This window comes from Antennarius striatus, chromosome 3, assembly GCF_040054535.1.
Source record: "Antennarius striatus isolate MH-2024 chromosome 3, ASM4005453v1, whole genome shotgun sequence".
Lineage (NCBI taxonomy): Eukaryota > Metazoa > Chordata > Actinopteri > Lophiiformes > Antennariidae > Antennarius > Antennarius striatus.
The window spans coordinates 2,504,860-2,526,331 of NC_090778.1; the positions used below are offsets into that span (position 1 = coordinate 2,504,860).

The following is a 21,472-nucleotide window of genomic DNA, read 5'->3' on the forward strand; positions in this document are numbered from 1 at the left end:
GAATGCTCCATATGTGTCTCTAATCCACATGAACACTCAACCAGATGAGTTATTACTTACATCACCATGCGATGAATGATCCACTAAATGTATTTTGGTTATTATTCAGAGAGCAGATGATGACGGATGTCTTTATTTTAATTTTATCACAACCAACAACTAATCAGCTCTGAGTTGTTTCCTCGGTAAGGTCACTCTAACGCCAACTGCGGCGCCGCTGACAGCGGCGACGATATTTACAGCCGATACTGCAGAATCCACACGGCTCAGCAGAGCGTCCCAGCGCGCTGCACCATTATTTAAGGTGTTGCACTAGACAGAATGAAGAACGACAAGTCATTTAAAATTTTCCTGACTGTAGGGATTGCTGATAATGTGTCTGGCCTGTTTTTAGGCAGAAATTCTATTCAGATTAGAAGACGGTTGACTGAGATGTAAGTCTATCTAACGCCCCTTCATGTCACCTTGCAATGCCTGGAAACTAAAAAGATTCATTTTCAAGCCTCAGACATAAAATGCAGGCGGAAATGTGTTTCTCAAACGGTATTTTGAAACGCCTGATTGCGAGAAAATACATCATTTCTACAAACGGACGAGGGTCCGGCGCACCGGCGAGAAATCGTTTCTGAATTGTGTCCTCCTACCTTCGGTTCCCATGAATGCTTGATGAAATTACCCCTTGACTGAGGGCAGAGTGGAGGGTGGGGGGGGTGGATTCAGGAGGCAAGGCCAAATGAGATCACAGTGAATGTGCGATGCACGAGGACGAGCACAAGGACGGCGCTGAGGGAGGAAACCCTGACTCACACAGATTGACGTCTCTGCCTGTCAGACAGTAAAATGACCTCAAACACAGCAATTCATGAATTCACAATATCACCCGTTCACTTCAAATGAGTTCAATCAGTTTCAGCTCGAATAGCAATAGTTTAATATAAACGTGATTCAATTTATTTGATGGGCTGTAGGCGAGATACATATCAGCCGACGGGCATGATGAATTGATTGTGTATTATCATCTTGGCTTTGCACTGACCATCCCAGCATAAACAACCCATCGCATTTAACATCCTAATCCCACTGATACTAATCCTGCTGGATCCCACAGAATCCTGTTGAAACTGGTGTTGAGCGAATTTTCTAATACAGTACGTGGAATTGAATTCTGTGAAAGAGTCACAGTTTGAGGAGAAGAGATCAAAACGAGTCACAGCTTCACATTTAACACACTTTTATTTTGTTTATTTATTTATTATTTATTAATAATGGTTTTTTTAAAATTTATTTTATTTTTATTTTATTTTACTTAATTTAATTTAATTTATTTTCCCTGTTTCTGTTTTTTCTGTGTGTCTGAATGCTGCTGCAATGTTTAAATTTCCCAGTTTGGGATAAATTTCATCTTATTATCTTATTTATTCCGCTCTAATGGAAAACCATTCAGTTACTGTTCTGATTTGGGACTGAACCCGCTGCAGAAACGAGACAGAAATGGAACAGATTTAAACAAATATGCAGGAAGTCATTCATTAGTGTTTATAGTCTGGTGCACTGTTGTCTCTGCAGAGAGCAGTTAAGATTATACAACACACTGTTTTAGTGAATCACCTGTGAAATGATGTGATTACAGCCTCAAATTGGCCCCCGGTGGCCACTCAGGTTCCTCAGCGCTACGCCTGAGGGTGGATGAGATATGTGGGAAAAAGGGCTCCTATTTGGAGAAGAGCTTTCACAAAACAATGAAACCTGCTAATTCATGTCATTTAGGATTATTAAATACTCAACCAATCACAGAACAATCATTACTGTAGCAGGACGGGAGGGCACCTGGGTTCACGTAGCACCTGCATTAGCAGCTGATCAGAGGCTCAGTTCCAATATTTAGAGCATTCTGTGATGTAGGTGACTGCAGTAGCCAAAATATTGTTCTTAATGATTGGATGGAAGCCTGGAATGTAAATGAAATCCATACAAGAATAGTAAATGGATTTGTTGCAGTCTGTGTCGTCATCTGACATGAAAATGAAAATAAAACATCAATTGTAAGACAGGACGTGAAGACGGACATTTCCCACTCTTTCAGGCAAATTGTATGAAAAAAATTAATCCATTTAAGCAAGAAAAAAACAAAAAAACCCCAAAACAGAAATCTGCTGCACAAGATGCATGATCCAACTGGATAAGTATAGCAAAAGAGGTGGTTGTAATATTTATGAGAACATGGTGCTAAATCTCTGCAGGAAAAAGTCAGCTGATGATGCAACTGTAGTCTTCAGGGGGACGGAGCTGCCAGGGATCACACACACACACGCACACGCACACGCACACGCACACACACACACACACACACACACACCCCCCCACACACACACACACACACACCTGTAGGTACACACACACTCCACTGGAGCAGCATTCATCTCTGTCAGACAAAACTCTCCTTTTATAAGTTCTTGTATAACTTTTTTATCAATGGTATAATGGGCTTAGCTACTGCATTGTGGGAAATGTAGTTTTTGGTCAAAGCACACTCTTGACCTATTTATTTTTAGACACTCTGACCTTTTATGCTCTCATGGGTCACATAAAGTGACGCTGAGGGCCACATTTGGCCCCCGGGCCGTGAGTTTGACCCATGTGATCTACACGTCACTTTAGACTTTGCTGCTGTTGATCGATGCAACACTTTCACACATTGTAGGGTCAAGATTTTTGCAGGTTAAAGGTTCCAGTGATCAGTTTTCTTAAAAGGTAAAGAAATTTGTCACAGTTTTTTAATGTTTATGCAAATTGTTGATCATGTTTTTATTAATGCAGTGACAGTGAAGCAGTAAAACTATTTTTGCTAGTTGTAAAGTTGCTGACTGGTAGCATGTAGCATTAGCTGCTTCTGAATTTCCAGACTGGATTTATTTCATTCTCATGTCCATGAGGAAGTAGGAAGAGTCATCAGGTACAAATTATTCACATCCATGACGATTATTTGATCTAAATCCATTAAAAAAAACCTTGAATCATTCTACTTCGGGTGTGTCTGGAAGTGTTTTTCTTGTCCATTCAGTTTCAAAGCGAGTCCAACAGTCTCCAATGAGTTGTTCATGATGCTTCATGAACGCTCTGCAAACATATTTATTCACAGTCGTTTTCCTGCATTTATTTTTATGATCATTCACACGGTGGCCTTCAACCATCCTCCAACAAATATTTAATAGAATTTCTGCTACATTATGGAAAAGGACATTTCCGCTGCCGCGTGTATACCCAGGGGAAGATTGATGGGCAGCTACTGCTGAAAGTGAAATATTTTCAGTTGTCTTTTTTGTTATTATTTCTTATCCTTGAGAACAATTTGTCTCCTGCGGTATTTGCGGTTTCAGATGACAGTGCATTAAATAAAACCTGGAAAACACAACAACCTAAAAGTGTGTATATTTGCTGGCGATGCAGCAGGCTGATGAGGGCTTCAAAACCACTTCATATTACATTTGCAGTAACAGAATTGAATTCTCCCAAACAAATCTGCTTTTTCATGCGTCACACTTTTGACTTTAACCGTTTAAACCCCGTTTAAGCAGAATTTTTAAGCATTATTTTTTGATGATTGAAAAAAATTCCACCAGTATTTTTTGGGTTTTTTTGAGTCACGAGGGAAAAAATCTGATATACTTTGCAGGCTTTCACTTCAATCCTTTGTACTTTTGAGATTTGTGTAGATTGAAAACTGCATTTTAACGCAAAAATGTGAAAACTAAGCTAACCAAACCCGGGTCTGAGTTGTAGTTGTGGACTTCTGGTTTCCTATGTTGCTATATTCATGAAAACTCTCTCAATATATTTCATACTTTTCTTTCGACTACAGTGACATGTTCCTTCACTCTTGAAGTCGTGTTCCCCTCGGAGAGCTGTCCTCCTGGGAGGTGATGATGGCGGACAGTTAAACAGAGGAGATGAGATGAAGTCGATCTGATTCAGTGAGACCCGCTGTAACTGGAGCCGTCAGTCGACCACCGGCGCAGACTGCCTCGTATTGAAGTGACACTCAATACAGGACGGGACAGCTTTAGTCCAGACCCTGAACGCTGCAGCATCCTCACCTGACAGAAAGCCTCTCCTGACTCTTTCTTTCTAGCTTCAGCTGACAAACACAACCTGATCGGCTTCAGAAGAAGCTCCGAGGGGCGCCTGCTGGTATCCGCTAGCGAGCCATTCGAGGGGCAGCAAATGACCTGAGATCTTGTTGACAGGAGGGTTTTGTATCTTTCCTGGAAAGCATGCACAGCCCTTCATTCATGACACACATACAGCACGGGCCAAAAGTTTGGACACACCTTCTCAGTCAATGTGTTTTCTTTATTTTCATGACAATTTACATTGTAGATTCTCCCTGAAGGCATCAAAACTATGAATAAACACAAGTGGAGTTTTGTACTTAACAAGAAAAAGTGAAAGAAATAGCCAAAAACATGTTTTATATCCTATCCAAAACTGTTTAAGTCAATCCACTGGATGTTTAAGAAAGTTCTTGAAGACTTTTCATCTCTCATCCAAGAGACTGAACTGAATTCTTCAGAACTGAGGAAGTCTCTTGGATGAGAGATGAAATGTCTTCAAGAACTTTCTAAAACGTCCAGTGGATTGACTTAAACAGCTTTGGATAACCATGACCTGGATAACTGAGAACCTACACAGATGTTTTATATTCTAGTTTCTTCAAAGTAGCCACACTCTACTCTGATTACTGCTTTGCACACTCTTGGCATTCTGTCGATGATGTTGAAACGGTTTTCTGACAGTCCTGAAGGAGTTCCCAGAGGTGTTTAGCACTTGTTGCTCCCTTTGCCTTCACTCCGCGGTCCAGGTCGCCCCAAAGCATCTTGACTGGGTTCAGGTCCGGTAGGGCTGCCCCCACTGTAAAGCAAGAAATTCCACTAATTAACACCTGTGAAGTTAGAACCATTTTGACTCTTTTTTATTTGGTAGAAAAGTTTAACAAATCTCAAAGATCAATCAATCAATCAAGTTTTAGTTATATAGTACTTAATGATGGCAAAAGACATTTCAAAGCGCTTTAACAGACAGAAAAACCCAACTGAACCCGCCAGAGCATAAGCGACAGCGGCGGGGTAAAACTCCCTCATTGAGGAAGAAACTCCGGGCAGGACCCAGACTCTTTTGGGGGGCCATCTGCCTTGACTCGTTGGGTGTAAAAGAAATAAAAGGATGATAAGAACAGGGTAAGAGACAGAGAGACAGAGAGTGGCAGATAGACCAGATAGAGTCAGTGTCAATGTGGTTATATTTAGACGATTGGGGTTGTTGCCTTCAATACATGTTCCCCATCATGTAGTTGGTAAATTCAAGGCACAATTATATGGCTGCTACATGCACAAGCTGTGTGACGTAGATGTAAGAACAATATATCGTATATCAAGAACCATTTATCAAGAGCACAATGTTTGACGTAAAAAAGAATCGTGGATTAAAACAGAAAACTGGTGTGATCAGGTCACCTGTGTGAGAACACACAGACACGGGAGAACATACAAACTACACCCAGAATGGAACTAAACTTAGAACCTTTGTGCTATAGCACTGCCCACCATGCTGCCCACATTAAATTAGTATTAAAAACATTTACAGTATTTTCCACACTAAGGCACACCTAAAAGCCTTCAATTTTCTCAAAAACCGACAGTGCGCCTTATATATGAAAAGGTTTTAGAGTGCGCCGTTCATTGAAGGTGCGCTTTATTGTCCTGTGCGCCCCATAGTGTGGCAAATACTGTAATATCTAGCAAAGGGCTGAGGTCTAGACCCCAGCTGTAGGTGGAGATCGCCCTGACTGTGTAGACCCTACCTCTCAGACTTCCTCACAGTCTCCGACAGAGAACCCACGAGGAGATCACACAAACACCACCGACCACGGCACAGCCGATCATCCCCCATTTCCTGTTCTCCTTCTCTTTCAGGATCCGGGCCTCCAGGTCCTGGTAGTGAGCAGTGAGGACCTTCTCCTTCATCTCCCACACTAGCAGAGTCTTCTTCTGATGGTGGAGCTCCTGGTGGAGAGATGATTTCTCCTCCGTCCACTCCTTCTCTCTCTGCAGTAGATTGTCTTTCAGTTTTTGGAGCTCCTGGTAGAGAGATAACTTCTCCTCTGCCCACTCCTTCTCTTTCTGCAGCAGAATGTTTTTCTCTTTCTTCAGCTCCTCTGGCGGAGCGTTGTCATGAGACTCAATCTTCTGCAGAGTCTTACCCTCGCTCTGCATTATTTCCAGTTGATCCACCTGGAAATACGGGGACATTTTATCACTGGTCAGGAAGCACGTCTCCAATTCACCAATTCTCATCGGGTCCTCCAGATCCTCTTGAACTTCAGAATTTGCAAAACCCTGTGTTTCCGTGATGGCTAGGATATTCCTCGATATCTCTGGGCTGCCGGTGGGGGTGAACATTCCATCGTGCAACCCGTTTGCAGAGAGAGTCACCAAAATATTCTCATCAACATTCTTGAATAAATCCATGTTGTCTTTGTCTGTCGCTCTCAGACGCACTTGTGAACCAAATTCGTGCCTTTAGTGCTTTCCTAAAAAACTTGAAAGAACATGACTTTGATGACTTTGACTTTGAAGGCTTTGATGTTTTGTCCTTCCTGGTCCATGAAAGTTGTTTAATTCTGACCTGGAATCTTATCAAAGGCTTTTATCTTTTTTGATATATATCTTTGATGTGATATGATCATGTCATCGGTTACAGTAATCCCTAATTACTCGCGGTTAATGCGTTCCAGGACCACCTGCAAATTTTTTTTTAAAAAAATCTGCGATATAGCGACAAACTATTTATTTTATTATTTACGGTAATTTAAACATTTATGAACCCTCCCCATACTGATATTAAACTACCTTATGTCTGTAGTTTTCCCACACTCTGATAAGCTGTTTAAAGCACTTTTAAGTGTTTCTTTAACACACAGAAGTGTGTTCCGGATGCTGTCAGCCAATAGAATACGCGTACGATATCATGTGACTACCGACTAAAAATTCATGATGTAGTGAAGCCGTGCGTCTGGAAACCCGAATACTGTCAATATTTCCTTCCTGCAGAGGACTGTTCTTAGTACAAGATACTGCACATTTCTTATACTACAACTTGTACTTTAAATAAACTGGGAATATTTTTGTACACTTGTTTTTATAGCCACATAAAGATGAGAATATCTGAATGTTATAATAATATTATAATATGTTTGAATATCCAAATTTCTGCAGACCCACACGAGGGTCTGGGAAATAAAAACAAGGACTCCTGTGGTGTGTTTGGGAAACGCAGCCCTGCTGTTTGTAAGTCAGGCCTCACCAGTGATACCAGTAATCCCAGTAATCCAGTGAATGCAGCACCAGTGATGCGCTGACTCTTTGCATTAAGCTTGTTTATCCTAATGTGGCTAATGTGCACATCCATTTGTCATGTGTCACGTCTCTCATGAAGTATCATATCATTGTAGATGAAGTGCATGTACAAATAATTAATAAGGCTTCATAAAATGTTTACCAGGCACACAGTAGAGCACTTTTTATTTTCTATCTGCAAAGTTGTATTGAAAGCATTTTTCTTTTGTACAGTTTTATTGACATTAGTCATAAATCACCCCACATTTGAGCTCTGGCAAACAAATTCTATAATACTGTCTATGATAAATATTCTAATGATAAAGACATTCATGGAGAAACTAACTGCCTTTTAATGCCAGGGATAAAAAAAAAAAAGAGTCTTATTAGAGCTGTATTATATTATTCCTACCTTCATGTAGAGCCATTCAGAAAATAAATGGATATTTTGAAATTGAAGTTGCAAAAAGTTATAATATTGCAGGAGAAAAAAAGTCATTTTATTAGATGCATATTATGCAGCGTGGTGCCAAAACTATGGATGAGAATTTGAATCTGTTTTGACTGTTTGTCATCATTTATTACATTCTGTTGTTTCTGCCAGGTTAACTTCATCAGAGCAGGAGTCACAAGTTATTTTCAGGGAGCTGTCTTAATTATTTTATTGGCCACCGAATCACATTTTTTTTGATAACCTCGTAGTTTCGGGTTTCATCCTCGTGGTCGGGCCCGTCTCAGGATTATATTCCAGGCTGGTTCTGGGTTTCCTTTGAAGCTGCAGGTTCTTTTTTGTCTCATGAGAGTCATGGAATCCGCTGAGATGTGCTTTAGTTGTTGCGTTCCAGTAATTTGTTAATAATGAATGAGAGAGCATACAGGAATTTAAAAGAAATAGCTGTGATGCCTTCATCCACCTAATCCCAGGGGATCGCTCCAGAAAGTAATCCCATGAAAAAGCAGGATGTGAATAAAACACAGCGAAGGAGATGACCCGCCAGGCCCCCCCCTCGACCAGTTTGACCAGTTCTGCTCCATCCAGTGTCCTCATGGCAGGTTTACGTCTCATTAGACCAGTTATTGTAACATGTTCCAGCACCAGTAGTTACTAATGATCTGCTCCCTGTTTCTGTCGTCCCACCCCAGCCCTGTCCCACCCCAGCCCAGTCCCACTGCCTGTGTTTCATCTCCCTGTCCTTCCACCGATGTTTTTGACTCTGGTTTTTTGCCCTGCCTGTACTTTTGCAAAGATCATTTGGACTTTCTTGTTTTTGCCCCTATGACCTGTACCTGGCTTGAACTGCCCTTGAATTGAATTTGAATTAAATTCAATTAATTAAATATTATTATTATTATTATTATTATTATTATTATTATTATTATTATTATTATTAGTAGTAGTAGTAGTAGTAGTAGTAGTAGTAATTCATTCATTATTAATAATAATAATGGTAATAATAATAACAATAATGATTTAATTAAAATGATTATTATTTTATTATTGTTATTATTATTAATATTATTATTATTAGTAGTAATAATAATAATAATAATAATAATTTTTTAAAAATTCTCTATTTTGGCTCACAAAATAAATAATTTATTTTGCGAGCTCACAAAAAAGAGCTCACAAGTTGAACCAAATAGAGAATTTTATATTTTATATTATATGGTAGTGGAGATCGCCCCCCTCCCATTGCACAGCATGTGGCTCCCCACAGCTCCTTCCATTTCCTTGATCATCATCGCCATGTGTATGCATTTTGTGTGTGTGTGTGTGTGTGTGTGTGTGTGTGTGTGTGTGTGTGTGTGTGTGTGTGTGTGTGTGTGTGTGCATGTGTATATACTGTATGTCTGGTATGGAGGATGGAATAGAGGGGTTTATCTCTACTAATTTTGTTTTTTAATTGTTTATAATTATTATAAATTCTCTAAAACACTTTGTATGAAAAGTGCTCTTTAAATAATGTTGATTTTGATTTGATTTAAAAATATCAGTTGAAATAATTTTCAGAATCGGGAGAAGATTAGTAGCTAGTAAGAGACTAACCAGTATCAGCTGGTAAGATAACTGGTTTAGTTTTGTCCCAAATGAATGCAGTCATTCCATCACTCATTCAGTTGGAAGCCATTCCAACCAGGTTGGCTGGGCACGTGACACACACACACACACACACACACACACACACACACACACACACACACACACACACACACACACACACACACACACACACACACACACACACACACACACACACACACACACACACACACACACACACACACACACACACACACACACACACACACACACACACACACACACACACACACACACACACACACACACACACACACACACACACACACACACACACACACACACACACACACACACACACACACACACACACACACACACACACACACACACACAGATCCTTGAAGCTAAAAGTAAAAAAAAGAAGAAAAAAAGTGGTGAATTGCTAATTAAAAATGTATAGCTTGTCTTATGGGAGTGCCTGCAAATTTGCATACATTACTTGATAACCCGGAGGTAATGCTGGCAATCGCGTGCTGCCGTACATGCAATATACAGCCCAGCATGAATTGATAATGAATTAATGATGTCATTAAACTTGTTGAATATTTACCCATTTAAAAAAAAAGAAAAGATTACGTTTAACCAGAAGCAGCGTCGAGTCGCTCAAAAAACATCCAGCTGAGTCGATCCCGACTAACTGGGTGTGATAAATGTTTGCACACGTGGTGATGTCATCTCACAACAACCACTTGATGAATGTCTGACAAACATGAAAGAAGCAGCAGAAACAAATCATCCACAGCTAAATGTCAAAATCCTCCTTGGGCGGTTGGTAAATCGTAATCGTGATGATTTCTGGTTTTACAGTTCTCTCTGGGTTCTGAGTTGTAAGACAGAGTACATGTGTGTGAATGAGAGGGACCCAAGTGGAAGAGTGAGGTTACAGGGAGAGGAGATCAAGAAGGTGGAGGATTTTAAGTACTTAGGTTCAACAGTCCAGAGCAATGGAGAGTGTGGAAAAGAGGTGAAGAAGCGTGTCCAGGCAGGATGGAACGGGTGGAGGAAAGTGTCAGGTGTGATGTGTGATAGAAGAGTTTCAGCTAAAATGAAAGGAAAGGTGAACAAAACTGTGGTGAGACCAGCGATGTTGTTTGGTCTAGAGACAGTGTCACTGAAGAAAAGACAGGAGACAGAGCTGGAGGTAGCAGAGATGAAGATGCTGAGGTTCTCTCTGGGAGTGACCAGGATGGATAGGATCAGGAATGAGTACATCAGAGGGACAGCACATGTTAGAGGTTCTGGAGATAAAGTCAGAGAGGCCAGACTGAGATGGTTCGGACATGTCCAGAGGAGAGATAGTGAATATATTGGTAGAAGGATGCTGAGTTCTGAACTGCCAGGCAGGAGGCCTAGAGGAAGACCAAAGAGGAGGTTTATGGATGTAATGAGGGAAGACATGAAGGTAGTTGGTGTGAGAGAAGAGGATTCAAAGGACAGGGCTAGATGGAGGAAATTGATTCGCTGTGGCGACCCCTGAAGGGAAAAGCCGAAAGGAAAAGAAGAAGAGTTCTCTCTGGGTTCCAGATTGAACGCCGTGGAGATGGACGATCCCGCTGCCCTTTATTACAAACCAGTTATTAATGAGTGACATTTGTAGAAAGAACTATTACAAATAATCCCTGAAAACTGATGTCAGAGAGTTGTGTGTTGACAAGATGTTCATTGCAAATAATCTGTAATGTGTTTCAGCACTCTTTTGATCTTGAATTATATCCCATGAGTCAGTTTGTGTTAGTTTTCTGTTGCTTTAATACAAATCCCTACTGGTTGTTGTGGTTGAATATTACTGTAAAAGCTCCAAAAAATGTTCTGTGGATTAAAAAAAACCTCATCTCACTTTCAAAGTTGAGTGTAGAACAGCATAAATGGTCATTTAAAGGTTCTGTGATTTCTAGGAAAGCTGGGATACCAAGAGTTAAATATTGTGATCAATATGACAGAATTCATTTGATGCGCTCTGTTGTCACTGGATGCTGTGAACCCCCATAATGCAGCACTCCGGTGGCCACCACTAAACAATCCTGACAGATCTGGACTTCAGCCTCTAGGGGGCGTCCTGCAAAGTTTATGTCTGGATTTAAATTCATAATTCAGATTCATATTAATGGTTAGATGCCTCTGATTAAAAGACTGGAGCTCATTTGACAATGATTTAGGTTAGATTAGATTAGATTAGATTAGATTAGATTAGATTAGATTAGATTAGATTAGATTAGATTAGATTAGATTAGATTAGATTAGACATCATCCATATTCCCTCATATTTTTACTGGTTTTTCACGTCTGAGATGTTACATTCTTATATCAACACATTTCACAGAACATAATATAAACACCTAATGACATTAATAATAATAGTGAACCAGAATGAGAAAGTTTCTTAAAAAGAGGCAACTGAGACTTTAACTTTTTTTTTTTTACAGTGGATTACTAATCCTTGGCGTTCCACTTATTTAAGTGTGTCTCTGATTTTCTGTTGATGTCCTCCTTTGACAGCCTGTTTGTGGACATTGTTTTTCCTTTATGCAGTTGCTAATTATTAACTAGCTGTGATGACACAACTGCAGATGGTTCTACCGCATGAGCAGAAACTATCAGTATACATAAACACAACTAAGAACATCCTTCTAGTTCAGGGGGGGTCAAACTCATTTTCACCGATGGCCACATCAGCCTCAAATGGCCAGATGTAACTAATAAATAACTAAATGTAATTCAATGTAATGTAAAATAGTTGCTCCTTTATGTTAAATAACTCTGAATTTCTGACTTATTCTAGTTCCAAACATTACAGTTAGACAGAAAAAACATGTTTGCTTGTTTCTCTGTTCTAACATAAATCATTACTGCTTTGTGGGAAATGTAGTTTTTGGTCAAATCACACTTTTGACCTATTTATTTTTGACACTCTGACCTTTTATGCTCTCGCGGGCCACATTAAATGATGTGGAGGGCCACATTTGGCCCCCGGGCCTTGAGTTTGACACGTCTTCTAGTTCATTCATTCTGCTGCCATGCCCCCACCCCTCCAACTCCACCTCCCCATCACCTCCTACTCTTCTGAGATTCACCAATCTTACCGTTTCATCAGGTCCTGCAGCGTCATCAGCCACCAACTCCACCACCAGCTGTGTAGTGGCTCCATGAGGGAGTTTCTGTTAGAGTGCAGGGCCGATACATTTCACTCTCAATTTCTTTGAATATTCCAAGATTTTCTTATAATTTCATACTTTCTTTACATTTGCGCCACTTGTTAAAGCTCACCTGTGGAGCTGTGAGGAATAAAACAGGTGAAGATGCTTTAAGCCGGTTAAAAATGAGAAAATACAAGATTTTTTCTTCCCTCCAGTCTTGTCTTGGATTAGTTGAGGAAGTCATTTCTCTTTCCTGACTACAGCTTTTTTCCGTGTATCCACGCATTAATGCATCCTTTTACACGTGTGTATGTAAATTTTATATTCTGTGTTCGTGTGCTGCGTGATTTGTGGAAACATTTCAAACATTTTTCTACTTTTGCTGAATGTCACATGCGACGTTCTCTCCGGTCGTGAGCGAGCAGCTCGGAGTCAGATTCACGGTGGTTCGGAAGGAGATTTCAGCCTCAGTAAATTATGAGGAAAAAATATTTTATTAATGCGTCATTAAAAATGGATTCATATTCATTACTTTCTCTGATAACTTTCATCCAGTTTGCATGCAAAGAGAGAGTTTCATTTCCTCCGAGAAGAGACGTTAGTGGTTTGATGCGACGAGCGTTCCATATTCTTTTCCCAGACACGACTGATTTAGGACCAGAGGAACGACCAATCAGAGACTCAAATTGTTAATTCTAACATGATTTAAAAATGTCTTGATTTTAAAAAAAAAACATTTAAAAATAAATAAATAAATTAAAAAAACTACATCCTATTTATATGGACATGACATGATTACTATCTGATGTCACTATACAAATAAAAATGTATTGAATCGTATTAACAGACAGAAAAACCACTGGTCAGCTGACAGCAGCACATGACAGAGACTATTTAGCATAATCTGGTGAATTACTTCATAATTAAATAAAATGCTTTTGCACGGGATGATTTAAACATGTCAGCCAACACAGAAGAAATTACAGATCACACATAAAATATTTAAATGTGTCCCACATTTTATGGAATGTCCAGAGACTGACACCCGAGGTCGGTGTGGATTAGCATGAAGTATAAACTCCATCCATCCATGCATCCATCCATCCATCCATCGACTGTAATCGTCCCATCTTCAGCTGCTTTTCAACTTTGCGGGTCACGGAGGTTGCTGGAGCGTTTTCCAGCTGACTTCTGGCGAGAGGTGGGATACACCCCACCGGATGTGCCTGCATATAAATATTTTAATTTTTTTAAAATTTCGGATATTTTAATCTCTTTTTTTTTTTAAATGTTGGATTTTTATTTGCATCCATTGCTCAACCAACAATTATTTCTCTCTCCAAGCGTAGAAACAGAACAGTCACACATATTTCCTTGATGCAACCTCTGTCCCAGATCCACACATTCCTTTGTCGTTGCTTTTTGCTGTTTGATCGTGACCCAAACTAGCAGGAAGTGCTCACATGTGAGACTACAGTAATACAGTATGAGCACAAAAAAAAAAAAAGATTCCATATGCACCTCAGACACAGTCCTCAAAATAACCTTCCTCTTCTTTCCAACGCAGGAACCAACCTGCACCAACCCCCCTCCCTCAGATTCTCTCGGCTCAGATGTTTTCCAGCCTGCAGACTCCAACTCCACATCGCTCTTATCTCGCTCAGGTAGAACATGAGAGATGATCTGATTCTGTCTCTGGGCGCCGCACTTCTCTACATCAAACGGACGCGCACACATCAGGCGGGGCGCGGGAGGCGACGCCGTGAAACCAGATTAAAGTGCATCCAAAAAGCTCAGTCCTCAAATTAAGGATGTTTTTATTCCAAAAAGGGTAAAAAAAAGAAAGAAAATGCTTTGTGAAAGCAAGTCAACAACAAACTCTTGGTTTCTGATTGGTGATTTTTTAAAATAATTTTTACAAAGCCTTCAATGCCTTAGCGAGATAAGAGGATTTTCGTGACCCCTTAGAGGTCAGCAAAGATATCTCAGCGACGCAGGAACCAATTTAAAAAGCTTTTTCCTTTTTTAAATTCTATTCAGATTTTAAAAGAATGAATTAATGAGTCTAGTTCCTGATGTCGTGCATATTTTAATTATAATAATTTATCATCATAGGTCAAGAGACACAGAGCCCACTCATACAGAAATATTCCATTCATGAATATAAGAGAGCTTCACAGGAGTAAATTAGAAGACTAGCCGAGGATATTTAGTGAGACACCCCCCCCCCCCACTATGATTAACCACAGTTCAATGACACTCTGTCAGTCAGTATTAAATGAAAATCCTCAATGTCTCGAAGGCTTGACGTTTTCTATAATCGGTGACACGACTGTGGAATGAAGAGCAGGTTGGATGGATTCATTCCACAGCAGTGGTTTTTTATCAAACAGGACTAATTGAGGTAAAGCAGCAGCTGCTGAGAGTTTGACATGTGACACGTGTGTGACATGTGACACGTGTGTGACATGTGACACCTTCAGCTCACCGGGAACTCGTCTCCACGGAAAAAAAACAAACTTAGAAATGATTTACCGTTCAATCAACACGCACTCCAGGCCTGCAGGGGGCGCTGGAGTCTACGTCCTGCTGAGTTTATTTAACTTCAGTGGTAGCAAATCAAAAATTAAAAAGTATTTTTATATATGACACTTGCTTTTTCACCCTTTTTTGATGACTTATGTCCAAACTGCTGAGTTGCATAAACCAATCACGGACCTTCTGAAGACTGTGGGGTTCACCTTGTGTTCACGCCGTGTTCAATCACTCACTGACGGATCTGGAGCTGCAGAAGTTGAACAGTCAGTTCTGCTGTACGACTGTTTTGTCCTTCGTTTTAATCTTGTAAAACTCAATTTAATGTCGTGCAGCAAAATAATGTAATAATAGTCCGTTCTCCGTCCTTCTCTGTCCCGCCGTCCTTCTTTGTCTCTGTCTTCTATTACATTCACTGTCAAACAGCATCAACGGCTCCATTTGTTGGACTGATGTGGAGTGAACATGTCCTTTATTTCTCCCCAGGGATTAATGAATGTTTGGAATTAAAATGATAAAGTGTGTAAAACACTCACAGTCACACAGTGGCTGTTGTTTAGAATCAGCAGGTTGAATAAAAAAGCACTGTTACCCGTAATCCCAGCGATAATCCCACACAGTAAACAGAATTATTTACAAATACAAACTGTAACACAAAGATAAGCACATTTGATTAATAAAACCTATGTTTTTACCTACGTTTTTGATACATTACGTTTACTTATAATGAAGTCCATGTGCAGCTCCTTCTGAATAAAAGCATCTAAAAAAATTTGAGTTAATATATGTAATCCTCCGTTTTTATAGTAAGGCAAGACGAGCGGAAAAAAAACAAATGAACGGCTGCATTTAACTTGCTGACTATAGATTGTATTTACGGTCACTTATTCTGCAACCACGGAGTCCCAAAAAGAATCCCTGGGATCACCAGCGCCCCCTAACATGAGGCAGGAGAACTGCGTGTCTCACTTAGTGCCTCTTTCCACCCATTTTAGGATCGCTCGACTCAAGAAAGACGTTACACACATGCAGTTATTGACAAAAAAAACATTGTCCTTTATATACTTTAAAATAAATTATGGAAATTTAGTTGTAAATGACACATGTTTGACGTGATCCGGTACTTCCTTTACATCAGTAGTTATTTTAAGTAGTCTTCCGGTTTTTTTTTTGCGATATATTCGGATTAATCACGGTAATATATCAATATACAATTATAAAGTAAAGAACAGATCAGTCCTTGTGTAGTTGCAAGTGTCTTTTATTCTTTTTAGACACAATAGAGCACATAACCCAGAGCACGAGGGGACTAGAGGATGTATGGAAGTGGATCTGTGATGGACAAATGTCTGATCCAACAGAAATGTTATCAATCAGGCTGAGAAAAGTTTTTCTTTTTTTTTTTGGACTTGCAATAATAAATCAAACATGCACGTCTCATTTTGCAATGTCAAAAATCGATGTCGATGTCGTCGGCTCTGACATCAGACGGCAACAGTTTGCGTTCGGTCCATGATGCTCGGCAGCGACTCCGTCTCCTCCCTTCTACGGGGACGAATCCTCAGCGTCAGCGTTCAAGTGATTCCAGCGGGCGGTAAAACTGTCTCTAACGGAAATCTAACGACGCCAGCTACATCGATCAAACACAAGTGCGGTTAAAATGCTGTAGAAATCACTTCAACTGTAAACAGAGAGGAATTATTCGGATGCGTTACTCTGTTCTAAAAGGTCCTTGTGGTTCTCATGTGTACAACACTGGCTTTAAAGTCCACATCTTGAATTTCTTTACAATGACATGTAAGAAAGAAGAATGCTACATTAGCTTTGAATAAGATAACGTCTCTACATAAAGCTGAAACACGCCACAATGTCAAGACTCTTTTTGTAAAACAGTTACGGTTTCGGACCATTTACCCTCCCTTACCTACACATTCTACAAGGCTCTATAGTGGAACGGGTTGAATGCGTGAGTGAAAGCAGTCAGTTACTCCTCCCTGAGATGAAGACCAGACTGAAATGAAAGCGTTAGAGCTGTTATATTATAGCGCAGACGGCTGCATATGCAAACTAAAGGAGCGTTTTTATGATATTATGATAATACTGGAATAGTTGCTGAGGTCTCAGAGCAGCCAATGGTGAAACAGCTGAGTGGTCATGTGATCAGTCAGCCTGCAAAGAAGTCACGCCTTTTTTGCCTAAACCAATATTGGCTTCTTAGATTTTTGCGAGGGACACTCTTCCCTGCAGAAATGTTCTTCCAGACATTTAAACCTTTGGCTGGGGGTCAAAGTTCAAATAGAGATTTTCAAGTCTGTTGATCCCTGAAAGAACAACTGGGTGAAAATTAGCTAAAAATGACTCATTTTTTGTCATTTGGTGCCACTTCACACTATTTATATCAGAGTTCAGAGAGCCCAGTTTTATTATAACTGACAAGAATGATGTCTAAAATTGCAAAAACAAGACATGAGTTGGATTATTTTTGAATTTTTCTTTAGAAACTTTCAAAGTTTTTGGTGATAAAGATGCATCACATTAATGTTGGTCTACTTGTAGCACTACCAGAGCCTCAGGCGGTTATTTACAGCCCAAACTAGACCAAACCATTCCAACCAGTCTAACCAGGGGTCATTATTGCCATCAATTGTTTCAAGTCACACAGGGATTTCACTCCACTGCAGGTATGGATGCAGTGGAAGCATTAGAATCCAGAGCATAACTGATGAATCCCTCCGTTAGTTATCCTACCACATGAAATAATATATGTCTTATTAATTTAAATAATTACGCTGTCTTTCAAGTAAAATCAAACAACCCTCATATTTTCATTTAAAAGCCCCACCTTCATATTGTGCAAAATAAAATATAATGTAGTGCATGCATTATCTAGAAAGGCTGCCATGTATCAGATCCACTTTAATGCTCTAAGATTGTGCATAAAAAAACAAGACCTGCGGCAGGAGGTCAAAGGTCAGGCCGGCAAATGCAAACAAACTGTCTTTAAAAGTAACTGAGTACTGTGAGGTGAGAGCGTTGATGCATCGTGTTGTGTTTGGAAAAAAAAAAGAAAAAAGTATTTTCCTCCTTGTCTGAGAGGCAAAAGCAGACAGAAAGAAGAGAAATGGAACGATGTGGGGGGGGTGGGGGGGGCAGGAAGCAGGGCAGAGGCAGAAAAAGCAGGGCAAGCTGTCCACAGCTTGTCTGACATCAATCCAGTAGTTGGTTTTATCTCCGTCCCACGTTCACTGGACACATATCTGATTCTTCAGACTGTTGGATAAACACAGACAGAGAGAGGGGGGGTCATGTTCGTCACGTTCGATCAGCAGGAAGCAGTTTTTATGTAAAACAGTTGGATTTATCAGACCATTTACACACAATGAGAAAATCACTTCAGGGTCATCACTGGTTGGGTATTTTTTAATCATTCATTCACTCAGTGGGTTCCATGGTGTGTGTTTGGTTGTTTTGTCACGCACGTGATCCTTCTGTATTAATAATGTTATTCATATAAACAGCCCCTCCCAAACCTCTGCTGCTGCTACAGAACCGTTAAAGGACAGCACCAATGAACCGATGCTAATCTCTTTCCTGAGTCCATCAGGAGGTGCAGCCAATCGCGGCTGACACTGAGGGGAGAGTTGCAGGTTACACCCTAAACAATTCATAGGGTCAAAGGTCATGTGTCGGCCCAGTAGCCCGGATCAGATGAGTTCATCACTGCACAGTCGCTGCCCTCATCTCAGCTTAGCTACCAGAACTCTGAGGCCCACCGAGGACCGCCAGGATGATCCAGTGTGTGTGTGTGTGTGTGTGTGTCTATATATATATATATATATATATATATCAAATTTCCCATTACAAATAATGTAAATGGTCTTAATCCGTTCCAAGATGCTAGAATAGAAAACTACCTTTTTTTTAACATTATATGTTATTTCATCATGTCAGTTATATATCGAATTGTATAGTAATGAAACATATCAAAGAAATGTAAAAGAAAGAAACAAACATGAGAAAGAAAGAAAAAAAAACGTGGACGTAATCAGGTTAGCCTGAGCCTACAGTAAAATAAAATAAAAAGCACATTACCGTCACCTTTTTTCTCGCCTTTTCTCGCCTTTTCTCGCACTTGGCGGCAAGAAAAAGGTGTTCGACTTCCAAATTTTGTTTGACTTCTAAGACAAACAAATTCCGAATATTTTGGTCTAATTCCGACTTGTTCGATGTCTGAAGCGTTCCAAAACCAAGGTTTGCTTGTATAGGTAAACTTCCATAGTTATGCTGATGACACGTGTGTGTGTGTGTGTGTGTGTCCTCCGGTAAAGATGGTTGGTCACACCCTCATCTGGGCTCCTGTCACGTTGCACAGCTTCCAACGGCGTTTAAATCCACCTCTCCTGTTGGTCTCTCTGTGTTCCTCTCCTCCGCCTCTGATTGGCCGGCTTCATCGATGGCTCTGACTCCGGTTGCATCGTATTTGAGGTGCAATTTGTTTCCTATTTGTTTATCAGCAGGATTTCAGAACGAAGCCGGCCTGATTTGATCTAAATGGAGGTAGAAACTCCTTCCCAGAGATCCACACTCCTGTGGATCAGACAAGCGATCGCTGATCGTCAAGGATTTTTAGATTGAGCCTGATTGACGCTGCATTCAGGTGAAATCAGACATCAGACACACCTGCAGCTCCTCAAACACACACGCCAAAGGAAGATGAACGGCAAAATGATAAGCATGAAATACCCCAGGCAGGGGCATTTCAATGGAAAATGAGGCAACAAATTCCAAACTGTTTCTCAATCTTGGAGAACATATTCTGTTTTCAAAATTAAAGGCAGTTTTTGAAGGTGTTTCATAGAAACTCTTATCTGAGACAAATCCCACAGACAGACAGAATGAGATTCATTTCTCAACGTGTTACCATGGAGACAGAGAAAAAAACCCCTACGTAGCAAAAAGCCGTGTCTTGTTTTATGAAAAGTATGTTTTTCAGTTACCAAAACACAACAACAACAACAACAACAACAACAACAACAACAACGACAAACATGAAGTTTTGTTACCTTAGCGCACATGTCAGAGTCAAGGCCTGAGGGCCAAATGTGGCCCTCCACATCATTATATGTGGCCCGCGAGAGCTTATATGGTCAAAGTACATGAAAAATTTGCTTTTACAAAAAACTGCATTTCCCACAATGCAGTAATTCAGCCCATTTTAACATTTATAAAACCATTTTGAACAAAGTTAACGTCCTAACTTGTGTTCTGTGGGTTTAATAACCTGACAAATTAAAAGGATTTATGTTAGAACAGAGAAACAAACATTAACATTATTATTTTTATTATTATTGTTATTATTACTCATTAACACACCCCTCTATTAAAATCATTTTAGCAGGCAGATATACACACGGACACCCCGTAAACCCTCACACCCAGAGATGATGAGTTTCAACACCCTTGAAGTCAGGTATGGGGAAACTGCAGCCCGCGGGCCATGTATGGCCCTTTTGGCTTTGTAATCCGGCCCACCAAATTTGTTTAAAATTTTTTTTAAAAAATGGTTACATTTGTTTAAAAATATAATCAATTTTAAGAAATAAATGCAGTAGTGATACACTTTATAAAATAAGCTTTTCAAGTGTACTTTGCTGCCTATTTCTCAGAGTCACACAGCTTCCCTCACATTTCTAAGTACTTTTATCAGCCGTGTCCTCAGGTGAGTGTGTCCATAGCTCTGATAAAACACCCGCCAAGCACCAAACAGCAGACAGATAAAAGTCACGCGGTGAAGATAAAGGAGCGTTCAGCGGCTAAAGGGGCACACAGCTCCCTCAGGAGGAGGTGGTGACCAAAAACATCGAACACATTTGAATGTGCGTCTGGGGCGGCTGGAGGTGTAAATTCAGATGAAGAGGAAGAATGATTCAAACTAAATGTGCTCATTGTACATAAAATGTTACACATCAGTTGGGCCACACAAAGTTACAAAATTTGATTGGATGAAGTGTTTATTTGTACAAATGTAAATGACATTTAAAAAAGACATTATAACAGAGAAAGACGTGTCACTTTTATGCAATTTACACAAACTTACACAAACTAAAGCTGTGACAGAATTTACAGCACATTCATGTGCAAGAGTAAAAAAAAATGCACAATGTTGGGAAATTTATTCCTGTGGTGCTGTTTATTATTGGATGTTAGGGGGCGTCCATTATGAGGGAAATGGAATGCGGGCTGTTATGATATAAAAACGGATGTAACAGATAAAGTTTTAACCGCAGGAAAACATCAGTGAGGAAAAG

General features: G+C 40.0%; 1 protein-coding gene across 2 annotated transcripts in view; it reads right to left on the reverse strand.

The window, feature by feature from the left end:
* Positions 1-18,299: 18,299 nt before the first annotated feature.
* zmat4a (zinc finger, matrin-type 4a) overlaps positions 18,300-21,472 on the reverse strand; it is a 96,777-nt gene continuing 93,604 nt past the window's right edge. For both annotated transcript variants that reach the window (XM_068311467.1, XM_068311468.1), the window contains one exon: positions 18,300-18,434. In XM_068311467.1, the coding sequence (XP_068167568.1) occupies positions 18,407-18,434 (28 nt within the window). In that variant the 3' untranslated portion in view covers positions 18,300-18,406. The remainder of the gene's footprint in view (positions 18,435-21,472) is intronic.